This window comes from Podospora anserina, chromosome 6, assembly GCF_000226545.1.
Source record: "Podospora anserina S mat+ genomic DNA chromosome 6, supercontig 4".
In the NCBI taxonomy this organism is placed as follows: Eukaryota; Fungi; Ascomycota; class Sordariomycetes; order Sordariales; family Podosporaceae; genus Podospora; species Podospora anserina.
In genome coordinates, this window is record NW_003613579.1 from 427,602 (window position 1) to 455,043 (window position 27,442).

At 51.4% G+C, this 27,442-nt stretch overlaps 8 protein-coding genes across 8 annotated transcripts; 5 read left to right on the top strand and 3 right to left on the bottom strand.

Moving 5' to 3' along the window:
- Positions 1-195: 195 nt before the first annotated feature.
- On the top strand, positions 196-921 carry PODANS_6_9490 (uncharacterized protein; the record flags this gene model as incomplete). The annotated part of the gene is made up of 1 exon (XM_003437314.1): positions 196-921. One exon carries the CDS (start codon positions 196-198, stop codon positions 919-921), a length of 726 nt encoding a protein of 241 aa, XP_003437362.1.
- Positions 922-1,139: 218 nt separating this feature from the next.
- PODANS_6_9500 (uncharacterized protein) lies at positions 1,140-3,767 on the bottom strand (the record flags this gene model as incomplete). Its single annotated transcript, XM_003437315.1, has 1 exon — positions 1,140-3,767. One exon carries the CDS (start codon positions 3,765-3,767, stop codon positions 1,140-1,142), a length of 2,628 nt encoding a protein of 875 aa, XP_003437363.1.
- A 757-nt stretch (positions 3,768-4,524) lies between these two features.
- PODANS_6_9510 (uncharacterized protein) lies at positions 4,525-7,197 on the top strand (the record flags this gene model as incomplete). Its single annotated transcript, XM_003437316.1, has 4 exons — positions 4,525-5,211; positions 5,289-6,175; positions 6,327-6,767; positions 6,810-7,197. The coding sequence occupies 4 exons, from the start codon at positions 4,525-4,527 to the stop codon at positions 7,195-7,197; spliced, it is 2,403 nt and encodes an 800-aa protein (XP_003437364.1).
- Positions 7,198-11,978: 4,781 nt separating this feature from the next.
- On the top strand, positions 11,979-13,402 carry PODANS_6_9520 (uncharacterized protein; the record flags this gene model as incomplete). Its single annotated transcript, XM_003437317.1, has 2 exons — positions 11,979-12,674; positions 12,728-13,402. 2 exons carry the CDS (start codon positions 11,979-11,981, stop codon positions 13,400-13,402), a joined length of 1,371 nt encoding a protein of 456 aa, XP_003437365.1.
- Positions 13,403-14,067: 665 nt separating this feature from the next.
- PODANS_6_9530 (uncharacterized protein) lies at positions 14,068-15,693 on the top strand (the record flags this gene model as incomplete). The annotated part of the gene is made up of 1 exon (XM_003437318.1): positions 14,068-15,693. The coding sequence occupies one exon, from the start codon at positions 14,068-14,070 to the stop codon at positions 15,691-15,693; it is 1,626 nt and encodes a 541-aa protein (XP_003437366.1).
- Positions 15,694-16,620: 927 nt separating this feature from the next.
- Positions 16,621-17,693, bottom strand: PODANS_6_9540 (uncharacterized protein; the record flags this gene model as incomplete). Its single annotated transcript, XM_003437319.1, has 2 exons — positions 16,621-17,040; positions 17,091-17,693. 2 exons carry the CDS (start codon positions 17,691-17,693, stop codon positions 16,621-16,623), a joined length of 1,023 nt encoding a protein of 340 aa, XP_003437367.1.
- Positions 17,694-20,393: 2,700 nt separating this feature from the next.
- On the top strand, positions 20,394-21,660 carry PODANS_6_9550 (uncharacterized protein; the record flags this gene model as incomplete). The annotated part of the gene is made up of 2 exons (XM_003437320.1): positions 20,394-21,282; positions 21,353-21,660. 2 exons carry the CDS (start codon positions 20,394-20,396, stop codon positions 21,658-21,660), a joined length of 1,197 nt encoding a protein of 398 aa, XP_003437368.1.
- Positions 21,661-25,315: 3,655 nt separating this feature from the next.
- Positions 25,316-27,303, bottom strand: PODANS_6_9560 (uncharacterized protein; the record flags this gene model as incomplete). Its single annotated transcript, XM_003437321.1, has 3 exons — positions 25,316-26,304; positions 26,387-26,923; positions 26,991-27,303. The coding sequence occupies 3 exons, from the start codon at positions 27,301-27,303 to the stop codon at positions 25,316-25,318; spliced, it is 1,839 nt and encodes a 612-aa protein (XP_003437369.1).
- Positions 27,304-27,442: the final 139 nt, after the last annotated feature.

Consider the following 27,442-nt stretch of genomic DNA (forward strand, 5'->3'; position numbering starts at 1 on the left):
CCAGCCACAGCTACCAACCAATTCGGAGATAGCCGTGCCGAGCGCGCGACTTCAAGAAAATAATTCGAAACCTTTGACAGTCCTGAGCACCTCAACGGCAGCGCCGCGGATATCCGTGATCAATTGCGTACGCTCTCTCTCTGTTGGATCCCTGCTTCGTCTGCCATAGATACTGACATTCCCTCCCTCAGAATCATGGACTTCCGCCCACTCGCCCAGATCTGCCGCACGGCAACATCATCATCAACCAAACCATCACCCCTCCTCCTCAACCTCACCCAAACCTCTCACTTCTCCACCGCCCGAGTGCTCCGTCAAGAAGCCACCGCTGCCGCCCCTTCACCATCCACCACCACCACCACCACCACTACCTCCCGCCCCCAACAAAAAATCCTCGGCCTCGCCTCCAAACTCAACCGCACCCCCGCCCCTAGACCACCCCCCCTCAAAGTCGACCCCTTGTTCGGTCCCTCCTCTTCCTCCTCCACCGGCTCCCTCTCCACCTCCCGCTCCAGCCTCTTTAACCGCACCGTCGGCAAAAAGGAAACTCAAGTCTTCTCCGCCATCATCAACCGCGACGCCAAAGAGTCCCTCAGCAAAGAATCCAGCGGCACCCTCTCCAACCTGACCACCGCCTTGTTCATGACAAACGCCGGCCTCCAAACCCCCGACATCCGTCTCCGTCCTACCAGCGGCCGTACCGTCCCCGTCAAGAGCAACGATCCCGCCAGAGCGTTCAAGGTGCTCAACGCGCTGTGCAGACACAATAACTTGTCGAACACGGTCAGGGAGCAGAGGTTCCATGAGCGGCCGGCGCTCAAGAGGAAGAGGAAGCTGAGGGAGAGGTGGAGGACGAGGTTTAAGGATGGGTTTGTGGCGGTTATCGACCGGACGATGGAGTTGAGGAAGCAGGGGTGGTAAGGGCAGGACTGAAGGAAAGGGTGGGTAGGGAGGGGTGTAGATCTTGTAACAACAATAATCACGAGAGGTCACAAAAATAGACTGTGTTTGGTATTTTTCTTTCTGGTATTATGTATCATCTGCCTTGGCCTTTCGCTGCCCATCTTGGGAGGTGTATACAAACTGCAAGATATGCAAACTGCAAACCTCAAAAAACAACATCCATCCCATCGCTATACCTAAAAATCACTCACAGCACAATTCCTTCCCCTCATTACCGGCGTGCCCACCGGACTCGTCGCAATCTTCGGTCTGCTCATAAACACCGCCTCATAATCATCCTCCTTCCCCTCATTAATCAACTCCTCGGCAATCAACAGCGTGGTGTTTCCCTCATCCTGATAACTATCCTCTCCTTCCTCATCCAACGAAGAAAAATATGCACTCCTCGGTCTTCCTCCCTGATTCTGGGGAGTGGCGGGCGCCGCTTTGGCCTGCCGGAGGGATCTCCTCCGCTCAATCTGAGCTTTTTGCTTGACGGCTTCAAAGTTGGCCATGGAGCGGCGGGTGCGGGAAACGAGGTCTTCGTAGCCGTTTGTGCCTGTCGGTGGGGAGGGGGGGGTGATAGAAGGAGGTTGGGGTTGCTTTTGCGGTTCGGGGGCCGGGGAGTCGAGGAGCAGGTCGTCGTCTTCGGCGGAGACACGCAGGTTGGCGTGGGAGGTGCGCCGGGCCATGGAGAGGCGGGTTCGTTCGGCTAGGGAGAGGGTGTGCCTGCTTCGCTTGATCGGGGAGGGGGAGGCGTTGCTGACGGAGGCGAGGATTTGGTCGGCCATTTCCTGGGTTGGAGATGGCAACTCTTCTGGCGAGGGAAGTTCGGGGGAGAGTTGTGGCGCAGGTAAAACGGTATTCCGTGTTGGGGTTAGGACCGGCTTGGGTGGTGAACTGAGACGCCTTCGTGGGCTCTGAGTGGGTGTGGGTGTCTGGGTAGGTTCCCGTCTTCTTGGTGATGGTGTATTCGATTTGATGGTGGCTGACCGGCGGAGAGCGTGACGGGAGGGTGTTGTTGGGATTTCATTCACGTCAATTTCATCGTGGTAAAACGACTGTGCCTTTCGAAGAACCGGCTCAAACACCGGCTCAAGCTTGATCGGGTCCCGGCGCGGAGGTGATGGGCGGACCGCGATTGGCGTTGGCTCATGGTCGCTAATGTCTGAGATCTCCTCGCTCTCGGACTCGACAACGCCGTCCAAATCTAATGGCGGGACTGCCGTGGGCGCTTGTTGGAAGAAGGATGGAATGTGGGGCGCGCTGGGAGTAATGCCATCCAACTCGGCCTTGAGATTCGAAATCAACTTCTCGTACTCGTGATCGAAATCGCTCGCCCTGCTTGAGGCCAGCTTCTTTGTGCTTGCCCGTCCGATATGGAGGGTCTCGTGTCCTCGAAATCCAAGATCAATACCCCTTGGTCGTTCCTGTGCTCCAGCCTGTCGTGTGGTAGACCCTGATGCGGTGTCCCCAAACATCCTCTGGCGGAAGCCCTGCCACCTTTCCAGCCTCTCCCTCTGGCTTCTAACACGGTCGTCGAGCTGTTCCAGCAACCCAGGCTCTTTTTCGTCCAGCTCAGCCAACCGATCAGATTGAACCCTCCTCCAAACCCTGTCAAAGGGCGCTGACAAGACTCCATCTCTCTGGGCTTGGCTGTCCCCATGCAGGAGCGTCTCCATCCAGCGCTCGCTTCCCGTCCAGTTGTTCCTAACAGTCTTCCATACATCTCGTCTGGTCTGTTCAGGCACTCCTTCCTCACCGTCGTCGTCTTGGTCTTGCTGTTGCCTCCGCCTGCGTGCAATGCCTCGTTCTTTGTCTGCCAATAATTCGGCAAAGCTGTTGAATCTCTTTCTCAATGCATTCTTTTCGTCCAATGTTCTTTGCAAAGAGACCCTATGCGCCAGGACCAACACCGTCAGCTCTGTCTTGTCCCCAGAATAGCCCATATTCTCCAGCGCCAGTGCTTGAGCCAGTGGTGGACTCATTGGGTCGCGCGAGTTGAGCTGCCTCTCCGCGACGACTTTCTTCAAGACGACCGACGAGAATACCGCCAAGACCTCTTCCAGCCTCTCGCCCTTGCACTCGTCCAGCATCGTCTTGCGCACCACGGCATCTCTTCCCAGGACCCCATTCTTCTTGGCTTGTTCCAATTGTCTCAGCAAGGCGGCGCGCAGGTTCAGCGACTGAACCTGGTCGTTCGGAGGGAAGAATGGAAGCAATTTATTTCTTGTTTCGTCCCTGTCGTAGAGAGCGAAGAGGTGGTACAGGGCCCATTCGACGCATTGGATGCGCTTCTTCTGTCCGCCGGCATCTTTGGTGTTGAATGTCGAGGGAGAGATACCGGGCCAGTCAGGCGAGAGGTCTAGGTCGAGGAGGCGGAGGTTCGTCAGAAACAGCGAGACGTTGGAGATGGAGGTCGGTGAAGCGACAACGGGCAACGAGGCTGATGGGTGCTGGGGCGGCGGGGCAGCTGGGGCAGTCCCACGGATTGAGTTCAAGGTCGTCGAGGGAGGCGGTTTGCTAAGATGGGAGGGCGCACGGGTCGAGCGAGTGCAGGTGGCAATGGATGTGGTCGAGGTAAGGTTCGCCATGGCTGGAGCATCTTCTTCTCTAACACCAACTTTGCAAGATTCCGGGTTCGCTGATGACTGGGCTAGTCCAGTCAGTGAATTGGGGACTGCGCAACCAGTCGCAAACAGAGGAAAACGAGTGACGGTTCCAAAGCGTCGTCTGGGAAAGAGAGACAGGGCAAACTTCAGGCGGTCAAGAGGCAGAACAGCTGGCAATTGCACACACACAATGGACACACGTGGACGGCGCATTCGGCAACACCAAAGCTCCCTCGATCATGCACGTTGCGGGTGGTAAACAATCCAAGTGGGGCCGCTCGAGTCGCATGCGCTAGCCAACAGCACTGCCAGCGGTTGGCCCCGTTGCCAGGGGCATTCAGGGTTAGGGTACATGATCAGTCATGCTTCCAACCTGCTCTGTCTCAACATGCATCAACATTCACAGGGCCCAAGTTGGCCATTTGTTCGGCCAGATATTTGAACCTACTTGAGTTCCGGCTACTTGAGCTCAAGTTTCGAGTGGGGTTCCTTGGATTCAACGCCTCCCCATCACCAAGAGGACGATGGACCAACAAAGTCATTTACGAATAACAGGGGATGAGGCCTGCTTAATAATACCTAATGCAATGTCTTATTGTACTTGGTGGTTTCTATAAACCCCTCAGGGTTCTTTCCTGGCCCTCTTGCGTCATCGTCCTCTCCGTTGCCATTGATACCTGAGGACCAAGGCGTTGGACGCTGAATAGGGGCCTTTTGTTTATTGTTCACATTGTTCAGGCAGCGTCCTTTTCACAATGACCATGAAGCAGAGCTCGCCGCCGAGAATTCGCTGCACTACACTCCGCCCTTCTCCTTCATATCTCTTCCGATTTTCGCCAAAAATCACAACAACCATCAACAGGTCACCCCAGTTCCATGAACCAGTAAACCTCTCTCTTGTTGTATCTTCAGACTCAGCGACTGACAGTTCTCGCATAGTTTCGTGACTTACATTGTGTGAACAAGAGCCATGGCCGCTCGCCACGACTATCTCGCCTACAAGCACGACACCAGCTTGCTTCTTCGCTGGATGATACAGACCTCCAACAACATCATCAAAGCACGCAAGGCTGAAATTGCCGAACTCCAGTCGCACGAACTCAACAAGACGGGTAAAATTAGGGTCGATGGGATCGTCCGGTTGTGCCGACTCATTGCCAAGCATGTCACCAACGTCTCACCATCAATTTACCGACTCTTTCAGTCCATAATTGATGCCCGGACCGCCAGTTATTCAATGTTCCAGAGGGTCGCGATCCAGACTCAAGACAAAAATGTTGAGAAATGCAATTCTACCCACAAGTTCTTCATCGACACCCTCGTAGCGGTCTTGGAGGCCCTCGGGAGTACGCCTTCGAAGCCGGGGGCATGCCAGAATGCGGATCATGGTACTTCATCAGTTAGCAAAGAGGAGGTGGAGCAGCTCATCTCCGTCAACAGATTTGTCCCTCTCCAGAATGGCGAGTTAGATGGGTCTAGCGACAAGGAGGTCCCACAACAGTCATCGACGACCCAACCACGCAAACAAGCCCGTCCTGGTAGAGCAAAGAAGGGCAAGAAAGGCAAGAAGCACAACCACAAACGCCCAGAGCCTTCCATCTCAGAAGGAGATCCCGTCAATCTTTCACTGGAGGATTACAAGCTCATTGAAGAAAACGTTTCGGAATGGGGGTACATGTGGGCTGCATCCGATTTGGCCCGAAACTGGATACAGCTTCGCGCTCTCTTCAAGAGGTTTGGCGAAATGTCGCATACAACCACCTCAACATTGCTATTGGCGGCACGCTCTCCAACTCCGCCATTGCCATGATCCAACGACGTTCAAGAGCGATATTTGTTAATTTTCCCGACCATGATTCATATGGCAGCATCATGAACGTAGTCACCTGGGGGTTGCCTTATGAGTTGCAAGGCAAAATGTTATCACACTTGTGGTCGTTGCCCCAATTCCGACCAGACAACTTTACGCCTTCCAAAGAGATATGTGTTGATGCCAAAGAGCAGTTGATGGCCTATTCCTACAACTATCTCGTCGAATTCATCACTGATTTCCAACACACTCGCTCTGGCAAGCCAACCAAGCGCATGCTCGCGGAACTCAACAGCTGGGACCCCAACCTCAGCCTCCAGACGGCGACAAAAGAGGAGTGCCTGCTGTGGCGAAGGAGCTACACGATCAATTGGCTGTATGAGATGGTAAATACGGTTTCAATGTCACATCCTCAACACCGAAAGGTCCTTGGGCTTCAGGAGTTCTCAGCCTTCGTCACCCTCGCTATGCAAAACCCAGGAACCCACTTTCGCCACAAGATCCTCCCTCATCATGTGTTTCAGCTGCAGCTGATCATGGACTCCTTGACCATATCCCGAGGATGGGCCCAAAGTTTTCTTGGAGGGGATACGCCAGCATCACCAGCGGACTCAATCGATCCGCAACATGTCATCAAGGACGAGTTCCTGAATACTAAGCGTTACGGGACAGCACTGTTCCACGATATGATGCAGATATGGAATATAGAGAGCCCTGAGGAAAGGCAAGCATTTGATCCCAAGCTCCAAAAAGAAGCATCGATTTTGGATGACTTGATAGAAGGTCTCCATGGGTTTCTTGGACAGTCCAAGCACGCCAATGGATCAACTATAGCTCATTACACGATTTATCCAAACACTTGAAAACGGACTTTGGGCCTACTCGCCCTTTCTTTGCGGTGTCGGCTTAAGTGAAGGACTGGAACTGACTTACCGAGTCATAATGGGACTTTGGGACCGGAGTCCAGGACCCATCGTTCTTGTCCATCTGCACAACATAGTGTGCCGAAAAGGCTATCTCAAAGAGCCCCTGGATACGCTCCGTCTGGTGGAGTCTCAGTTTGCGCGATGCCTGTTTCCTGATGGCAAGGCCCTGACTTTCCACTTTCACAGGGCGCTGCAGCGGATGGTCCAACAGTTCGCCACACACGATTCCCTCCGTGTTGAATGCTTGAAGGCACACCACCAAAGGCTGCTGAGCCAATGGCCGAACGAAGATATTGATCTTCATGCACAGCTTGACGGTGGGGCTTGTAAAATCTCCAACGAGAAATCGGATTTGGTGCTGTACAGAGAGGCGAAATGGGATCTTGATCGCATCCATGATCGGGATCTCAAACTGCATTCGCTCCTCTCAAGAGCGCGGCTGTATCGCATGAACAGAGTTCTGGATCCATCCACCGGGTAGCAGCGGCTCCGTGATACTGAGCTGAAGAGACGACTCAGCCACATTGGCATGAGTGAGGAGGAAGTTGCTCATTTCGTCCCCGAAACTGTCGTGCCAGCCAAAGTTGACCGAAGCATGAGCAATGCCAGTCGTCACACTGACGATTACCAGGCCAACACACTATCCAACGAGGACTTATTGGAAATTGTGCATGTGGATATCACCAATGATCTCTTGAGCACTCAGCCTTTCTCGGGCTTGAATTACCTTGCAGTACATGTATCATGCTATTTGTTGTTTAGGGAAATCTACACGACACTCAACGAAAGGCGGAACAAAACGTGGATGGCGGTCAAGAGTTCTTGGAGGCCAGGTAGCGAGAGACTCGCATTGTCGCTGGCTTTCAGGGTGTTGAAGATGGGGGATCGGGATGAAGAGTGTCTATAAATCATAGCTGAGGCATTCGACCCTTGTCGCAACAGGGCCAGTCCTAGAGCGCATATTTACTGGGATCACCTCCTTCTTGCTGATGAGGAGGGTGAGCCGAAGAAAGGCCAATTGAATGCCGATGGAGATGGCTTGATTGATAATGGTGCCTGTTGTGTCATGTAATATGGATCGACATCGCATCAAGAGGTAGAGGGGAAATAATGGGCAAGGATTCACCCTAAACCCTATTATGATCCCATAGACCTTCCACCAAACCTCTTTAATCCTCACAACACCCCTTTCTCTAACGACAACTCCATAAAAGCAACTCCTGTCATCCGCTTGTCAGCCTCAATCTTCCCAAGCAACATACCCCGATTAATCACCCCCCTACCTAAACAGCCCCCATAAAAACACACAAATCCGAAATCAGGCTCGGGCAAGGAAGTAAACTGCCCCAAAAAGGAAGATAAGCCACATACCGAAAGTCAGTCTCATCAATCGGCACCGGGCACAATGATCTTCTATTCTTGCATCCTCTACCAAGCGACACATTTTACGGTACAGTCAATGTCATAAACCCACAAAATCCTTGTCTTTTGTAAGCTAACAAGGTGGGTATGGATGATTCAAGACAAAAGCCAAACAAAACAAAAACCCCTTTTACCCCTGACAGGCTGGGTGTGGGCCCCACTTTTCACTGACCATCACCTTAACTTACATGTAAGGTACAATAAACTCCTCCCGATACTACAACATTCTTCCAACCGAGTTCCCTTGCACCGTTCCCATTTCTTTCAATCGACATTGGGCTTTTCAGGGTTCTAAAGATTGGTCCTTTGTGGGGAGATAAACCCCTTGCCTTGGCCCGTGGCCAAGGACGTCTTTCTGGTACGACACTCTGTCCTCCTAGGAATTATTCGTCCAAGAAATTTCCTCAGAAGAGGAGGGAAAGGCTCCAGAAGGCTTCATGGCATAGGGTTCAACCATCCGCCAGTGTCGGCCCATGACCAACTCGTAAAATGACTCGAATGGTGCCAGTCTCGTGATGAAGTATGGTTCTTCGTTTGATGTAGCAACCGACGATCGTTCGTTCACCGGGGTCGGCTCATCCATCGAGTCATTGCTCGTTCACGGGGTTTGCTTATTGAGGAGGGTCGTGACTGGTACTTCCTCGGGCAATGTTTGCTCGGCCAGTGTTGTGGACGGCAATTTATGATATGCCCACAGTCTTGCAGCTGGTTCGGCGCTGGCGTTGTTGTTCCAGTAATTATTGTTCCAGTGGTTACCGTCATCATAACTTGGCGCAGGATCATGGAGAGGCCACATCGCGGCGCTCACCCTATCCACCCCATGCCAGAACCGGTTCCGCCAACTCTATACCCCCCCTCCTTTTCCCACTCCTAGCTTGGATTCCTCTGACCAAAAGAGCAAGGGTCTCACCCAAAGCCACACACAACCCCGTCCCTCATCTCGTCAAGTCCATCCCAGATCTGTGTACCCCGGTGGAAGAAGCTCCAGATAGCCTCAGCCTGGCAGCGATAACTCCCAAATCTCACCACAATTTTCCTAATCGGCAACTTTCTCCGTGGTTGAACCCCCAAGGCTGACTTTCCTCCCAAGCCTCCACCTACCCAGCTCCTACACCGGCGGCTAAACAACCGTGCCAGCCATCTATTATTGACTTTTCGGACCGTCCCCAATAAACACCAAAACCCTGTCATGTCTCAGTTCACCAGTTGTAGCTCCGTCAAAAACATCCGTAGGAATCTCATAAACCGGATTCCGATTCCTGGTGACCATAATCCGCCCATCCCCAACCAACGCCCGGGGCCCGTCGGCCAACACCTGCATTCTAGTGTCCTGATTCACAAGCGCACTCCCCCTTGCTGGCGAGATCCTGCATCAGTGATTGAAGAAGCGGCTTGCGCTTTTCCGGTCGAAAAAGGTTAGCTTCGCCGCCGAGGTGCTGTGGCCGTGTCAGGGCGCGGGAGCGGGAGCGGGAGCGAGCGAAGGCGCGGCGCTGGTGTTGTCGAGCCAGAACGACATGGTGAGCTCGATTCTTGATTTGCATTGTCTTTGTTCGCAAGCGGTTATCCAGGGCGGGATGCCTAGATGGGTCTGAAAGCTTGCGCTGCAACGACTGAAGATACAAGTGAAGCAAAAGTTCGGAGGGAAATGCCGGCGGTGGTGTCTTGATATAGGCCTTGATTGGGGATCGGACTTTCAAACGGTGAATTGACTTTGCGACGTCAATCGCAGAAGGGGTGATGATGGCGTCTTATCCTCTTGACAGACCCCTGGGTTCCACACTCAATTCGAATGTCAGCTCCACTGAGCCACATGATCAAAATGTACTCGACGATGTTTCCCAACGCGAAGCGTGTGGAATATTGGAGAGGAGGGACAAACCAGCTGGCTTTGCTTGAGAAAAAAATCCAAGAAAAGTTGAAGAAGGGGTAGCGAGGTATACACCACCGAGCTCAGCCGTAACCAAGTTACCAACACCAATAGCATGTTGGTGGGACTACGGCAGCAGTGTAGTCGAGCGTGCCTGAGGTACTTTTATGCCGACATTGGATGTTTTGACGGCGATGCCTGCCTCGGCGACAAGTCAAAGAATGAAAGAGGGGTGTTTGAGCTCGACAGGCACACAACCTTAACGACAACAATCAAGTGAATTGGAAGGGCAAAAGAAGTGGATACTTGTCTCCCGGGCTAGAGCAGGCGAATGTAATAGGCATCCTACTCTTTTCTAGATATCGAATGAGAAGAGTCACCCTGAAAGCTTGAAAGCCTGTTTAGTCAAATACGCAACTTCGTAAGGTAAGCATCTGCAATAGCAAACATCTCTCATAGTAGTAGTCATGAGGCCCCGCCCTTTGAAGCCTGACTAGCCAGAGATAATAGCCGGCTGCACCACACATAGTTCTTGTCGATGCCTTTGCCACCAGAAACAGCGAATTCCGAGCCCATTCTACCGCTACACCTTTCATCAAGATTCAAGGTAGCATGAGAACTTTTTGCGTCGAAAGCTCTCACCTCTACCGAAAGTTGCAGGCTGCTTTTTCCACACGTCTTCTCCCAAGAATGGGTGCCACGTCATATTGCAGGGACAGCAGCTCAACACGCCAGTCATTCAAGTTCTGGATGACCCGGTGAGATGATCGTCGAAAATAGCATATTTCTTGACCAAGCTCATCAACGGGAGAATTACACCTTCGAGCGGTGGTTGAGGACTCTAACGAGGACAAACTGTGATCAGACCAAATCGATGAGGAAGGCACTGGAGGACAAAAGACCCCATTCAAAACCGTCATACTGGCAGAAGATTCGAGCTAGCAACATAAGTTAAAAATATGTGGCTTGCCAGCTTGCTGATATTCATATCCTGTCTTGTCTCACTGTCCCGATGGCCAACCAGGATGCGTCAAGGATCACAAAGCCGCCCCCCGTTACTTGGCATGTTCCAGCCAGCCAGATGTCAGAAAAGCCGGCGGCAGATGGTGAGCTGCAAAAACCCACCGTGAAGCATCGGGAGACGGTTTCAAAACCAACGGATCTGGGTACTGATCAGCAACGGTTGCGCAAGCCGGAAGCCAAGCATTCCTTGAATCAACACGGACCAGCCATGACATCTGTGCCAGAGGCGGGGGAGACCGCAGGACGTTGTGGAATGGGCCGCCGGTTTCGAGCGCCGTCTTCCACAGCAAGCGCCGCCGAGCTGTCATCAACAAGTCGGTTTCGAAAAGTCTTTTCTCTGCTTCGGGAAGGCTGTCAGAAGCTTGTGGTGTTGCAGCGAGACGCCGTTGGTTCCAAACGCCGCTCGTCCGTTGCGGTGGACTTTTAGCAGCTTGGCATATCACGTGAGAGGTTCCGCATTGGTGGAGATGTGTCGTGTTTGTGGAGACTGATGGCTGGTGCACTGTTTTTGTTATTTCGGGTACGAAGCCAACCCGGCCAATCTCACCGCAACATGCCGGCCGCTAATCCACTCCTGTCAGCTGTTGGAGGGCAATAATTCGATCCAAATTTCGTGTTCTTGTCGTTTGTTCTTGGAGAATTTATGAAGATATCGGAGGTCCAAGATATCGATGGGTTCTCGATGGTGATGCAATGCCAACCGGAATCAGGAGTTTCCAACCGCAACAGAAACTTGGAATAGCGCCCAGCTCCGGGAAGCTAGGACCAGTGGACTGACCACTCAATTGGATCGACTTTGGGACCTGCAGCAATCGCTGGTCCAATCCGGCATTGGCAGCCAAATGGCAGATCCGCGCGATATCCGGTTTCCAGTGATGGCAGCGTGCTAGGGTTTAAGTGCCTAAAGAAGACACGGACAACTGGGCCAGACCGTCTGCTGCCAACCTCTGCCAACCTCTACCAACGACCATTGGCGCTTGGCGGTCTAATTAACGAGCGACAGACCACCCTTGGCCCACGCAATGCAGCTCTTGGATCGAGTCTTGGCCTGAGTCTTGGGGTGGCTATGCACCCCCTTTATCGAGGTTTCGGGATTCCGGGGGTGTGCCTGTTTTAATCTCCCTCTCTCCTGAAAATCCGCCTCCATCCCTCTCTTTTTGATCCGAAAAAATCATTCCAACAAACCTCTTCCTTTTCAGTCAATCGCTCATCGACTGCTTCTTCACCCCCCAGGCCATTCCGCTCGTTTTGGTGGCCTTTTTCAACCACGCTATACATTTAATTTTTTATCCAAATAGACGCCCCTGAACCCGACTGTTTTCCATACGAACCACAATAGGATCCTGATATCGAATTCACCACCACATCACGCCACAATGAAGACCACGACTGTTTTGTCCGCGCTCGCGGCTGCCGCTGCTGTGAACGCTACCCCAACTGCCACTCTCCCCCTCAAGGCCCGCCAGACGGAGCTTGAGCCCATCACTGCCACCGGCAACGCCTTCTACAAGGGCAAGGAGAGATTCTTCGTCCGTGGTATCGACTACCAGCCAGGTGGTGCTGCCGCCAATGTCGACCCTCTGGCCGATCCCAAGGTCTGCAAGCCCGACATCGAGAAGTTCAAGAAGCTCGGCATCAACACCATCCGTGTGTACTCGACCGACAACTCCAAGGACCACGATGAGTGCATGGAGGAGCTCGCCAAGGCCGGCATCTACGTCGTCCTTGATGCCAACAACCCCTTGTACTCTATCAACCGTGACGACCCTCACACCTCGTACAACGCCATCTACCTCCAGAGCGTCTTCGCCACCATTGATGCCTTTGCCAAGTACAGCAACACCATGGCTTTCTTCTCTGGCAACGAGGTCATCCACGACCACGCCAACACCACCCTCACTGCCCGCTACGTCAAGGCCACCGACCGTGACATGCGCCGCTACATCAAGGCTCGCAAGTACCGCAAGATCCTGGTTGGATACTCTGCCGCCGATGTGACCGAGAACCGTCTCCAGACTGCTGACTACTTCAACTGCGGTACCGATGAGGAGCGCAGCGACTTCTTCGCCTTTGTGAGTTGACCGATTTTGACCGGCCCCGAGGTCGTTACACTAACATGATGCAGAACGATTACTCTTGGTGCACTAGCAACTTCGTCGAGTCCGGCTGGGACCAGAAGGTCAAGAACTTCACCGGCTATGGTCTTCCCATCTTTCTGTCCGAGTACGGCTGCAACCACAACGTCCGTGACTTTGGAGAGCTCGAGTCCCTCATGCACCCCAACATGACCAGCGTCTACTCCGGTGGTCTCATGTACGAGTACTCCGAGGAGCCCAACGAGTATGGTATCGTCAAGATTGAGGGTGGCGACAAGGGCAACGGTTTCGACCAGACTGGCAAGCGCACTGAGATGCAGCCCGAGTTCAACAACCTGGTCAAGGCCATGAAGGCTTTCCCCGCCCCCAAGGGTCTTGCCGGCGCCAGCACCGAGAACAAGGCTTCCAAGTGCCCCGAGAACAACGACCACTGGATCGTCAGCACCGTCCTTCCCGAGATTCCCGAGGAGGCCCTTCAGTACTTCGAGAACGGTGCTGGCAAGGGCCCCGGCCTTAACGGCAAGGGCTCCCAGTGGGCTGGCCACGTCGCTTCCAAGAGCCCCGAGTTCCCCGATGGAGATGCCCAGGGCAGCACTGGCGGCTCTGGCTCCGATGACAACGAGAACGCTGCTCCCCGCGGCGCTGCCTCGATCCTCTTTGTCTCCGGCCTCGTTGCTCTCGTCGCCGGTGCCATTTCCCTGTAAATAACGCCATGTTTTCTTGGGTGTTGCTTTGTTTTTTGGACATAGGATACAGTTGAAGCGCTTGTGCTCTTTTTGGATAAAAAATGGGATGTTTTTTTTTGACAAGGTTTTTTTCTCTGGGTTCTTACATGAGCGCATTATGAACAGGTAATACCCGGGACATTTTGGTATCTGTTTCAGAGGCGGGTTTTTCGGCTGTACATGTTTGATAAAATACATGAATGTGATTTAATGCTAATCGTACCTACATTACGCTTCTCGCTTGTGCTTGATCCTGTTGTCGTGACTTCCTTCTCATCGCAGCAATCTGAGAATTGAGGAAGGGACTATCACGTGGACTTGCTCATTTCTCGTCCTACCTCTGTCGTCTTCAATTCCAGGTTTTTGGCCCAACCGACTCCCAGCCTGTCACATTGCGATTCAGCACACCTTCAAGGCCAGGACAGCCCTATCAGATCTCGTCATGGCGACACAGATGCTACTCGTCTTCGGAAGCATACAGCAGCTTGGGCAATTACCCCGCTGGCACCCGACTGTGGGCCTCACATAGGTATGGTTGTCCATAAAACACTGATACAGGACACTAGCAGACGCAAACCCCTTTCTGATTTTACATTACGCGCGACATCCAAAACAGTCCTCAACCATCATCGAACACATACATCATGACTTCACAAAGCCCCCAATATCAACACTTTGTCCCTCAGTTCCTCCTTCGTAACTTCTCTCACCCCTACAAGCCAGATGGACCAACCAAAGGCCGCAAATTCCAAAAGGGGATGTTCCCAAAAGACAAAGTCGTTCGGCACGTTGATTTCGCGGTTGATCCGCCTGTTATTCGTGAGAGTCCCGTCAACCGGATCTTGGGACTGTTCAACATGTACGACAACCCGAACAAGCCAACCGCTTTGCAACGAGAAGTCGAGATCCTGTTCTCCAAACTTGAAGATCAAGCTAGCCAGATCTTCCGCAAGATCAGCAAGGCTTTCGAGCAGAAAAGTACCGTGGTTTCAATGTCACGAGCTGAACGCGATCTCATGCGCAAGTTCCTCTTCCTCCTCATGTACCGGAACAGAGGGTTTCATACCCGCTTCAACCATGTCACGCCCGACGGGTACAACGAGGATGATAAGGAGCTTGTGCGCGAGTACATGCGCAAGAACAATATCATCACGCCACTGGATGTGTGGCTCGACGGGATCAAGACCATCATCGAGCTCCCTATGGATCCGGAGAAGAAGTGGCTAGGGGTGTTGATGGGCAAGATGTACCCTCAAGACGCCATGTGGTTCTGGTTACACGTTGAGTTCTCCTACATGGCTATTCTCACCCCTGCAGAGGATGGCGACGAGTTTATTCTGACCGACAACGCGTATGCGATATTCGAAGGCCCCAATACTTCTGCGCTGGACGCGGAGACGCAGGAAGTCATTGATACTGAATATCTTCCCCTTCATACATTTGCACCTATTTCACCCAAGCTCTTGATCGTGCTCCGAGCCGACATATTTCCCGATCCCCTGGAAGACGCTGATGAGCGTGTTAGGGAGGCGCGGAAACTTAGGCGATTAGCATGTCGTGCCCCCTTGGAATCCCCAGGCTCGGAGAAGGTTCGCTCATTGCTGGCGGACCTTCCCATCTCAAAAGCTCGAAACAATTACACGGTGATCGTTGATAGCCGACTTGAGCTCAAAGCCGGGCAGCCTCCTAAAAGACGTCAAACAGACAGATTCGACTTCACCATCTTCCCTGTCAAACAAAACCACGTCAACATGATCAACGGGATTATTTTGGACAGTTGTGCCCCTTGTACAAGCATCGTGTTTGAGTCTCGTGACGCCTTTGCCCGCACACTCGAGTGGTATCTCACTGCACCTTGCAGCATGGGCAAAGTGTTGGGTGGTAAACACAGGGAGATCCGCCGCCGGGCTTTGTTCAAGTTGGAGGCCATCTCCCGAGCCTTGGGTTCGCAAAAGGAAACCAAGTGGGTAGATGTAGAAGAAGTTGTGATGGACAATGTCGAGCAGTGGCGAGCAGAGAACCTTGACAAGCAACGCAATCTTGTACGGCTCATGAACGCAGATCTTGACGGTCTATACGAAGGAGTTCACAGGCAGGCAAACAAATATGGAAGACCATTCAGCTCGAAGTCTTATGGCCCATACTTTCTCCTTGGTAAGTCTTCCATGACTACGCTGTATTGGTCGACGCTCACGGTGTCTAACAAACTATCTCATACACAGGTGGCTCACGGTATACAGCAGAGGAGGACTTTGCACAGGCTGACTTGATACGAAGATTCAGAATCAAGATTGACCTCTGGTCTAAAGGGATGGTTGATGAAGTTATTCGGCAGAGAAACAGGGACTTGATCGAGACTGCCTACCTTCGGCTCCCGCCACGACGTGTTTGGATGCTCATCAAGCTGATCAGACTGATGTTCCTTGCCGGTCCGGATAAGCCGGTAGACCTTAAGCTAGCAAAAAGCGAATTCGAGGGTCCGGAGGATACGATTGCACGGGGTATGTCCCGATGGGAGTTAAACTTTGATGACAGTCAAGGCTCACCGACCATAGTCCACCATCTTGTCACACCCGAAGTCCTAAACGACCTTCTCTGGAGGACTCACATCAACGACATGTATTCGAGACGGAATCGTGGCGTTGACATTTGGGCCAGGCAGAACGGCGGCTGGGATCTTGCAGCGTGGGAGATGCCGTTTTTGCATCACATACGGGGTGCGTAGAGTTGCACTCAATTCAATGACTGAGGAAATTATAACTGACAATGTCATAGGAAGCATTAGAAACTGCGGTTAGGCCACTCTAACTATCAACAATGTGGCAATACTGACTCTAGCGTGCCAGGAATACCTGCAATCGAGAAGTTCGGACTGGAAGTTCCCGGATCTCCAACCCCCGCTTGCACCATTGACACTTTTAGGGACATGAGACCGACGGATATACGCAAGATAATTGTCGAGCTCAATGTGAGGAAGCTAGCAGAGTTGGAATTTGACTCTCTTTTCGATAACCAGGTGGAAGGTCACGATCTGTTGATGGAGTTCAAAAGGCTGTTCTTCCAGCTGTCATACCCAACCCCACCCTACACGTGGTTATTGGAAATGGCAGTTCGAGCTGGAGTGTTGTGAAGAAAGTGGTAAACATTAAGCAGTCGTTCTTACTTTTCATAAATCATTACAACAGTCTACCGATCCATCACTTCATAATATCCCAAGCCGTAACCCCCGTCTTGACCTCGTCACCGCTTTTCCTTCTGACCATACTCTCATCTTCCCCCTCCTTGGCCTTCTCGGCATCAGTCAGCTTCTTCTTCCGCTTCAGCTCAGCCCAAACGGAGACACCAATCCAGATGGCGCCAATAACACCTGCCACAGCGGCGTACACAGTCTTTTTCTGGTTCGTGGCTTGGGATAGATGCAGACCCAAGCCACCAGTGATGATGCCGATGATGATGCTGCCCCGGCCGTTGGCCAGGTGGAGCTGGGACCAGATCTGGCGCTTTTGCACCTTGCGGAACTTGAGATGGTGCACCACGCCGAGGACAGGCTGGATGAGGAACAGAACGAGGAGGACAAGGCCGAGAATAGGGTGGTAGTTTGTTGATGTATTCGACAGCTATCCCTTATTAGCATAGGGTGAAAAGGGGGGAAAAGGGGGGGACATACCAAAGACCCAGAAGGAATCCTGATCATGTTGACGAGGTAAATCCCCAGCGCAGCACCGCTAATGTAAATGATGGTGGCCAACACCTGGAAAATGACATGCACCCAGAACCCCCACTTCCCAGGCAACACCCGGAGAAGGATCGACCCAATGGGGAAAAGAACCACCATCGCCAGCGAGGCGAGGATCCCGTGGATGGTGCGGTAGTTCACCGCTTGTTGCGTGTCGAACGGGGCGCGGGAGTTGTTGTTGCCATTGCGGTAGCGGTAGCGGTAGCCGCCTGCGTTGCCGGTGCCAAAGTAGGCGTTTGTTGATGACGCCGAGTTGGAGTTGGAGTTGGAGTTGGAGTTGGAGTTGGAGTTGTGGCTGCCGGAAGAGGAGGATGTGCCGTCGTTGTCGTTGTTGCTAGGGTGGTATCCACTTCCGAAGCCGGTGCTGCTGCCGCCGCCGCCGAAGGAGGACCCACTTCTACCGCTGCCGGAAGAGGAGGACCCACCACCACCGCCGCTGCTGCTGCCGCGGGCTGCCTCAACGGCGAAAGCTAAGCACGCGACGAGGAGCGCGATTTGGAGCAGGCGGAGGGTGAAGAAGGTGAGGGACTTCATCTTGAGACCAGCACTCACTTCTACACCGAAAAAGAAAAAGTATGTACAATGAAGGTGGTGAAAGAGGTGAGGATTATGATAACCATGGGCGTGCCATGGCTTTTAATTAAATCTTATTTTTGACAAGCTGCCGCAGGCACCCAACGTGGTACCAAAAAGGTCCATCAGCAGCACTGCCTGACGGGACCTAGACCGCATTGTGGCATGCCGGCCGTGGGGATGGGAACAGGGGTCTCAGGGGCCTCCTGGGTGAGGTGGTGGGTGCGCATTGCGGCGCGGGTTAGGTGGTGCTGTTTAGTCCGGTGGGGTTGGGGTGATAGTTCCGGGCACTAATTGTTTGTAGTTAGTGGGAAGAGAATAGCTGAGGTGTCACTGGGGATGGCATGTGGAAATTGCAAACTGGAAGCTGGAGATATTTGTTGATCGCAAGCTGGAGTTTTGGAGATTCTGGTCTGGGACTTTTGATGGGATTTTGAACAAGTTTGGTAAGGTAGGCAGCTGGTAATGCGATGATCAAGATGCGACAGGCGCTAAGACTTGAGTCCGAAAGCTTAACGTCCATTTGCTCTGGTCCCCGGGCGCTCCTGACAGGGGCTTAGTATCACTGGGGAAAAGGGCAAGAGGAGGGTATAAAACAGTCGGTTTATTGTGGCTTCAGATCCTTGTGATGGCACCTGTGAAAATCATCAGTTTGTATTTTGGCTGGTCTCGATATGTAAGGATCTTTTATTCGGCGCTAAGTATTTCAAGGAAAAATGGAAAAGAAAGAGGATGTGATGGATGTTGGCTCCCTCCCACTAACAATTCTTTCACCACTATATCGTGAGAAAAAAAGAGCAAGCTAGCGCTTGACTCTTGGCAGGCGTTTCTTTGGCCTTTGCTGTCCCGGCAGTTTGTATGCCAACATTCATTGGCTGGATTTACGCATCTCCACGCATAGGGCAGGTGCAACATGTGCTTGCATTGCAGGATGTCGGGTCTGGGTGCACTGTCGACTTGAATCCGAATCGAAGTCGCTATCTAATCTATTCGAGGCATCAACTGTCGTCACAGTCTGACAAAGGATTAGGGGGCCAGGGACAAAGAACCCTAACCTTCAACACAAGCGTAGTGTTCATAATGCAGTTGTTAATGAACAATTGGTTGTATTTGAAACGAGCCACAAAGACGCCATGATAAATCAGCAGTATTATTTAAGCCCACCTCCCCTTCCCAGTTTCGACTCAAAAACCACATCCATCTTGACAGTAATCTACCCCCACAACAAGCTGACGTCTCATACACCTGCAGTGCAGGGAGACGATAACAAAGCCAAGTGGCACGAAACCTTTGTCGAGATCTGCTAACCCCCCACACAGCTATCCCCCTCCCCAAACTACAGGTAAGTCTAAACTGAGAAACCGTAGCAAAAATGTGCAAATACTTCGACCTCTACCTCCACTGCCCCCGCTGCCGCAAAAACTCCCCCGAACAAAAGGTCGAAGTCGCCCTCTGCCAGCTCGCCAAATACCTCCCCGCTAGCGTAAAGAAGAACGGGGGCATCCGCGATGATCTCAAAACCCGCGAACTCACAGGAGTCTACGTCGAGGAGGGGCTCTGCGAACAGTGCAAGAACTCACCAAAAAGCAAGCCCAAGTTTCAGGCTTCGGGCGCTGAGTTAAGACTCTTCTTTGCGCAACTTTGGCGTCAGCACCGCGAGACTGAGATACAGCTTGGACCGAGGAAGCAGGAGAGGCAGAAGTTGGAGATCTCGAAGGATGGGAAGAGTATGGTGTTTTAGGAGGTAGGTAAGTATAGATAACATAGTAAGTGAACCGCTGAGTGTGGTTTACGCGTAATATTATCTTGATTAAATCCCAAACTATTCTGAACATACCGTAGACTGATACTGTTTGTGCCAAGTATAACCTGGAAATTGTTTGTTCAAGTAGCTTCTTACCTACAAGGAAACGGTTGGGAGCTTTCATGTGCTTGACGTGTAAATTTGCAACTTCTTCAAAGAAAAATTGCTTCCATTACCATCTGTGACGAACCCCTATCCAGAACCTCTGAAAGGGATACTGGTTGAAGGCGCTTCTGAACAATCCTGGTTCGGTACAGCTAAACAGTATATGACAAATGGCTTGTCTCGATCACAACAGTCTAGATACCAACGATTGTGACTTGTATTGCATACTGCGGAACTGTCTATCTTCACCAGCCAGTTCCTCCGTATATATAGACCTTAATCCTCCAGGTACCTCCGTACCTGGCTCACCTTTGCTCACTGGTGATCCGGCTCACCTCTGCCAAGTGGTGAGCGCCCTATCGTCCTGCAGCCCAGCTGTTACATTTCACTTGATTAGCCACCACGGCCTGCTGCAGTCTCCGCTCTGCCTTGCTATATGGTTGGTCTGTGACACCTTCAGCCGCCAGTTGGCGTGATTTGTCAGTCTGCGGTGTGATGACTGAGCCAAGTGCATACTATTTGGTGATATCGTATGATGTGGCTATTCGCCACGAGCTTAAACCTAACGGATGCCCGTCTTTACCTTAAGTACTCAGGATACTTACCTTCTCAAGGCAGTCACCATACTCATCGACAACTTGAAGCAGTCGAGCTCCCTAGCTCTATTCATCAAATCTTCATCGATCTAGTTATCTACCTACCTTGTTCGGTATACCCCGCCCGCCTGCTATACACAAGGTTTCAAGCCCAACATGAACCCAAGCGATAACAACTGGGATCCGTTGAGACTCATCGATGACCCCTTCGGCTTTGAGACTCGAAAGAACAAAAGGTTTTGGTATGCCTGCCGCAATGGTAAACTCAAGAAGGCCAGAAGGCTTTTGAGGCAGGGGGCCGACGTGAATGTGGAGAGACGTTGCTTCATACTAAAACGTGGTCATCGAGATGAGGGGTCAGACTCAGAAATGATCAGTGATGATAGCGGCGCTGACTCGGATGCTGAAACTTTGAGAAGGAACCCCGAAGGCTTTTGGGCAGCATGCCGTGGTGGAAACATGGAGAAAGCACAACGACAGATGTGGTACTACAAAATGAAACGCAAGCATCCTGAACTTTGGCGAAACCACATGCCAGAAGATAGCGACTGGGACAGCGACGACGAGCAAGAGGACAGAGACAGTCAGAGGGAAAACGACGACCGATATGAAGACTTGGGAAAGGTCTCAGCGCTTTATGTTGCCATTAAGCGAGCTCATTTCGACATCGCTCTTCATCTCCTCGATCAACCTGGCATTGATAATCTTGCCAAAAAATACACCGAAGAGAAGGAGACTGTGTTGCACAGAGCTGTAGCGAAGGAAGCAGAAGACGTTTATCAGAAACTTATCGAGCACCGACACGACCGCAAACTTGGCGAAAGTAAGGACAAAGAAGGAGATTCGGCAATCCAAATAGCAGTAATATTCGGCGATGTCGTTGCTACCCGTGTATTGCTAGCTTCCAGATTTGGCAATCCGCACTCTCTAGAGAGCCTTCTGTCTCTGGTGGCCTTCAACCACCGGTCTAGACCGCCGAAGAATGTTGACGTCGCTCGGCTATTACTCATGAACGGGGCGAGGCTTGGTTTGGAGGACGGAGACGGTAGGTACCTTACCTAAATACCTCTGTTCTGGAGTTTGTAACATGACCAGATTTGCTGATCTCTGAATAGGAAAAACTACAGCCCTGCAAACTGCGTGCGAAAGAGAAGATGTAGGTATGGTGAAACTGCTCCTAGCCTGGAAGGCTCCACGTATACCAATTGGGCGTGATGATGCATTGAGACTGGCGGGCGATGAATTGTGGCAGAATAAGGACGAGACCAAGCCAGCGTGGAGCAACTCAATTTCAAGGCAACACGAAATTTCAGCCAACTTCAACATTGAAATAACATTTTCATGTGCCGTCGATGTCAACGGGGATGGCTCATATACCCGTAACTGGACTCGATCCATGCCAATTAAGGACTTTATGGGGTAAGCTCAGAACCTAGGTACTCGAAGGTTTGTGAAACGTCACCGTTTATTAATTCACGAGTGCAGCACACGACCTACAGAAGAAAACTTGCTCACCCAACTCGAAGAAGAGTTTGTCAGCGACACGGAGGATGATGGAGCTAACATAGAGCCCGAAGAAAACTTGCTCACCCAACTCGAAGAAGAGTTTGTCAGCGACACGGAGGATGATGGAGTTAACATAGAGCCCGAAGATATCGTGCGATGGATTCATATCCCACACACCAATGTGAGTAAGAACCAGTACCTTTTTCTTGACCTTCAGAAGCGTAAGAAATACGGGGCATTTGTGACAGAGAAAATTCTACTCCCGCAAGACTGATGCTAACTGCTACATCAACACAGATGACATGGGTCAAGGTAGGTAGATACCTGGTATTTACCGACTACCTACTCTTACGGAGTTGGCGTAGCATCCTTGAGTTCGTGGCTCACAAAAAGGTTAACAGGATGTTGTTGCCAAATTATGCGAGTCTTACGGGGAGACCGAAAGCGAGAAGCAGTACTACATGTCCCGCTTTGTCGATGCCACAGCATGTGCCCGGAACACCGCAGGTAACAGCTACTGTCGTTTCCCTCACGTATGTCTTTTTTTTTTCCACAATGCCCGGGATGGTAATGACGAAGAGGCTGACCCAACTTGATTCCAACCTCAGGTACAATGCCAACATAAAATTGATGGAACCATAACCTCGTCAAAGATTTCCCTTGTCGTAAGTCATCATGATGGTCTGCTTCAGGAAATATCCAAGCACCCACCTAGTAGTTAATTACTGTCATTTTGATATCACTAATATGACGGTTCACTAGGTTCCATTTATTGACTTCGAGTCTGAATGGTATCTAAGCCCACATGCAAATCTCCCTTTTCCCGTTCTCCAGAAACAAAGAGACCTCTGGGATTTGGAGAGTCAATTCGGTCCATACAACGGATCTGTTGGTCTACAGCGCCCAGAAACCTTAGACCAGGCATACCATGATGGGTATACGGCTCTCAATCAAACAGACAAAGATAAGGTAGTGTACAAGTGGTTGAAACTACGGAATTACCCACCGGGCGCGATACCAACGACAGAAGCACCAGCCGCAGAAGGAGCAGGCACAGCCATCCCTGCACTTGGAGGGGTGAATCCTACTATTCAGAACGCAGAAGGCCCAGAACCTACGGTGCCGGGCGTAGCGGCACCTTTCGTCACAGAGACTGCCATCAGGACAGCTGGAGGAACCAATCCTCCTACCGAAAACGCGGAGACGCCTGAAACAAATAACACACCACTGAAGCTTCTCATGGTTCGTCAGTTGTGGATGTGGAAACTGGACGAAAGTGGGACTTATTACTACTGCGTCTGTGCTCTTGCGAATAACCTGTTGGCTAACACCTAACTAGGAACGATTCTTACAGCAATGCCCCCGAGGTGGGATGGCGAATCCAAAGAGACCCTGTTTGAGATAGTTTCGCGGTGTTTGCCATTACACGCTTGGAGCACCCCTCACGCACTGGTTCAACAGATCCTCCTTCAATGTCTCAGGTTTCCTGATGAGTTTGAACAGTCAGGTCTTGGATATCACATCTTGGATATCTTTGAGAGCTGGATAGCGAAACAGGAGAATGAAGAAGTGGGGCTTTTTAAGGATTTTCGCCGATTCGTCGAAGACCATGACACCGACAGAGAGAACCACAGATTGGATCATGAGTCTCTCAAAATCGGAGGAGAGGTTCAGATCATTTACGAGCTTAAAGACGTTCTGGGAGAGCTTGCCATCCTAAAGCAACTATTTACGAATCAGAGAGATTGCCGACTAGGTACCACAGCACATGTCCACAGGGCGACGGGAGCATATCTTACGAGACTTTTATCCAGCAGTCCAGGATTCGAGCCTTTATTGACCACGTCGATAGACTTGAAGCCAACGCCACCAGAGTTCTCGCAGCGGTGGGTCGCATTTGCTTTGGGGAGTTAAGGACTAATGGCTGACGATTTAACCGTATAACTCTACTTAGGTGGATCATCTCGTCAGTGTCAAACAAGCTCAGGGCTCTTTTATTGTGTCGAAACTCGCCAACATCGAAGCCGTGAAGTCCCGCCAACTGAACAACTACGTGTTGCTTCTTACCGCCGTTACTATCGTTTTTGTAAGTTTCATTCACAACTGACGTTGGTCCAGCGACTATAATCTCTGCACGGTGCTTATTTTGGTGGTGATTATCGGCATAACTGGACTTGAAATGCATCTACCCTACGATACTAATAACACCATACCTAGACACCTTTGGCGTTTATGCTCGCCCTCTTCGCAATATCGATTGAAGGTTTCCCGCATGACGATACCGGAGAGCCTTTTTATAGGTCTTCCTGGATCACAGGTCGATTGTGTGAGTGCATACATGTACCCGAGACTTGTGTTTGACGTCCTCCATAGTTTGATACTGATATCTGTGTCTATTGGGCAGTTGCTGGGGAGTTGGTCAGTCTTTTTGCGATATCTTTAGGCTTTTTGGCGATAAAGAATGCAAACAAAAGAGATGAGGAAAATCTCAAGCAGCGGCTGAGCAGGGAAAACTCCATTGTGCTCGCAGTTCGAGGCATACTAGAAGGTCTCCGTCAAATGGTTCATCCCTCGACTGCACACTTTGCACAAGATGCCCAAGGCGACCAAAACATCAACAATGGAGTAGCTCAAACCGATGAGGTCCCTTTGGCCGACAACAACGGTGGAGGAACTGAAGCTACCGGGGAGGTCCCTCCTGCTCGGGAAAGTCCTCCACAGCTTAGGCAACGCGGAGCATGGAGACCGCTGCGTGGTAGACAGCAGGGTGAACCAGACTTGGAACATCAGGGGGTACCTAGGTAGTTTTTCAGGACAGCGACAACTTACCTGAACCACAGTGGGAGCTTCGAGTGAGTAGTCTGAGTGAAACCTAAAGATCACAGCCTTGGAGGTAACGCGGTGAAAAGAACAAGAGAGGGACAGCAAATTGAGTTGAGTGTTTTGGGTTTCTAGGCACCTTCACCACGATAATAATTGAGACACCATACCTCAAAGGTACATTAATAGGCCTTTAAACTATCTTTTAAGGCCTTTTTACTATCTTTAAAGGCCTCTTGACTATCTTTAAAGGCCCTTTAACTGGCTTTTCAGGTATGTATTATGGGGTTACTTGCTGTTGCTGTCTCAATTATTTTGTAGTGAGGGTGCTAGGATGTCATTTGGGCTTTGAGAATTTCAACATCTCTTTCAGAGTCACACAAGATACCTCTGGTATCCAATTCCATTGAAGAGTTGGCAAAATAGACGAAAAGGGTTTGAGGCATATTTCAACAGCTACCCTACGTGTTACTCGTTGAGGCGTGTTAGCAGTTTTTGAAAGACTTTTAATTACCTCAAGGTGTTATTGGGAATATCATCCTGTCTTAACCTATGTTACAGTGTCAATCATGTTGTCTACAACTCAACGGTATTGTAGCCTTTTATCACCACAGTAGCCCCAAACAAGAGATCAACTTCTTTAATGCAACTTTTGCTGGTCGTTCTCAGTGGATGTGTGTAGATTCTACCTTACAAACATGTCTCCTTCGTGTCATACCCCCTCCATAAATCCAACATCAACCAAATGCAATCTAAACCCTACCCCTGAGTCTAACCTCCACCCCCTTCTGCCTCCAAAACCAACTATTCACCGTCTCCCACTCCCTCTCCCGATCCGCCAGCGTAACCTCATACCTATTCAGAACCGTGGCCACAAGCTTATACGTTTCCACCAACGCCAAGTTCCTCCCCAAACAAATCCTCGACCCAGCCCCAAAGCTCAAGTCACAGGCATTCCACTTTTGCATTCTCTTTTTATACTCCTCATCGGTCTCCCCACCTTTGACATCCCGCAACCACCTCTCAGGCCTAAACTCGTCCGCATCAGAACCCCAAACAGTCTTGTTCCTGTTGCCAATATAAGGATTGATACCAACGGCCACCCCGCCAGGAACAAAGTCGCCGTTGGGAAGGGTGAACCCCTCAGCAGGGACATAACGCTCAAGCGGCATAGCCACAGCAGGATGAACACGGAGCGCCTCCCTGACCACAGCCTCGAGGTAGGGCAGCTGGCGAGCTTGAGAGTAAGGAAAGGCGTTGGAGTTTTCAATCCCCGCTGAACGAATCTCCCCTACCAGACGGGCGTAGACGGCTGGGTTCTTCAAGACGTAGTAAAAGATGGCTCGGATAGTGATGGCTGTCGTGTCTGCTCCCGCGATGAGGTTGACGAGCAAATACCCAAACACCATGCCGTCGTGGACGGTGTCGGGATGGGTATTCTTGGAATCGATAAAGTGTTGGAGGTAGTCGGGGACCTTGGGGTTGAAGTTCTTGTCTTGACCTTGCATGCGGGCGATGAGAGAGGTCATGGCGATGTTGGTGACGTTGCTGAGGTTGGGGGGACCGATGCGGAGGATGGGGTTCTTGTCGAGGAGGAAGTCCAGCCAAGGGATCTGGCCGACGGAGGCGAAGTAGTCGAGGGATTTGTCGGCTGTGGCGATGGAGCTGTCAAAGTCGTGACCTTGGGTCATGTAGCCGAAGGATTTGGAGAAGGTGACCGAGGTGATGAGGTCCCAGGCATCTGGAGAGGAAAGACGAGTTAGCTGCCTGTGTGTGATTGAAGGGAGATGAGAATGCAAAGATAGGTAGGCAGGGGAACTGACAGAATGCAACCCATTCTCCCAAATCACAGGTCCCCTGACCGCCTTTGGCAAAACGATTGTCGAGCTGTTGCATGAGCTCTCCGAGAACGTTGTCCATGTGTGACTCGAGGGCCAGTACACTGCCGAGAGAGTAATGCTTGACAATCGGACGCTTCATTTGAGCGTGCTCAGTCTGATCGGTGGTGCTGAACATATCTATTGTGTTGTCAACCACAACTCCCAGGACGTCCAGGCATTGAAGGCAACAAACGGTAGGTAATTTTTCCATTGACGAGGGCACTGTTGTTGTGGTAGAACTCGGTCTGAGAAGTTTCGATGTTAGTAAAATTGACGGCATAACCTCGTTGTAGGTAGGAACACAAACCTTGCGCCATTTTCCATCAGTGCCATACAACACTTTGGATAACTCGGGGTAATCGAGATCCAGTAAGTTGGGACCAATGCGCACCACTGGTCCATACTTGTCGTGAAGCCTCTTCATGGTCAACTCATACTTGCCGGTTCTCACATGGTAAAGACGCCAGAGGTTTGTGTATCCTGATTGTGACAGTATGATGAGCACATGCCGAGCATAGGGTGGCTGACTGAGAATGGGCAAACATACCGGCGAGGAAGGGGCCTGGATACCCACGCAATGGAGATGCAGCCCATGAAAATGTGAACCAAAGAAGCAAAGTGACAATGGGAGCAACAAGCACAGTCACAGCCAGTCTGGCCAGAACACGACTGTCTAAAGTGGGCAGACTCCCGTAGCGGAAAGCAACGAGTGAATCGAGGATTCCGTTTGATGTCGACATCCTGATGTTGCTGCGTGTGTGAGAAAAAGATACAACAGGCAGCCCAGCTTCGGAAAGAATATCCAAGGACAAAAGTTGCTTTTCACGAGGCAGTTCCGGTGTATAAAGCCCCATGAGCATGCTTTCTGCCCCGCCCCCCCCCCTGACATTTCCCCTGATTGGTTTACCCCCAACATCCCGATATCATTCCTGCCCCCTCGCTCACTTAGGTTCGGTCTTTCTGCTCGCAGCGAGAAGCCCACACAGTGCCGAGAGGCTG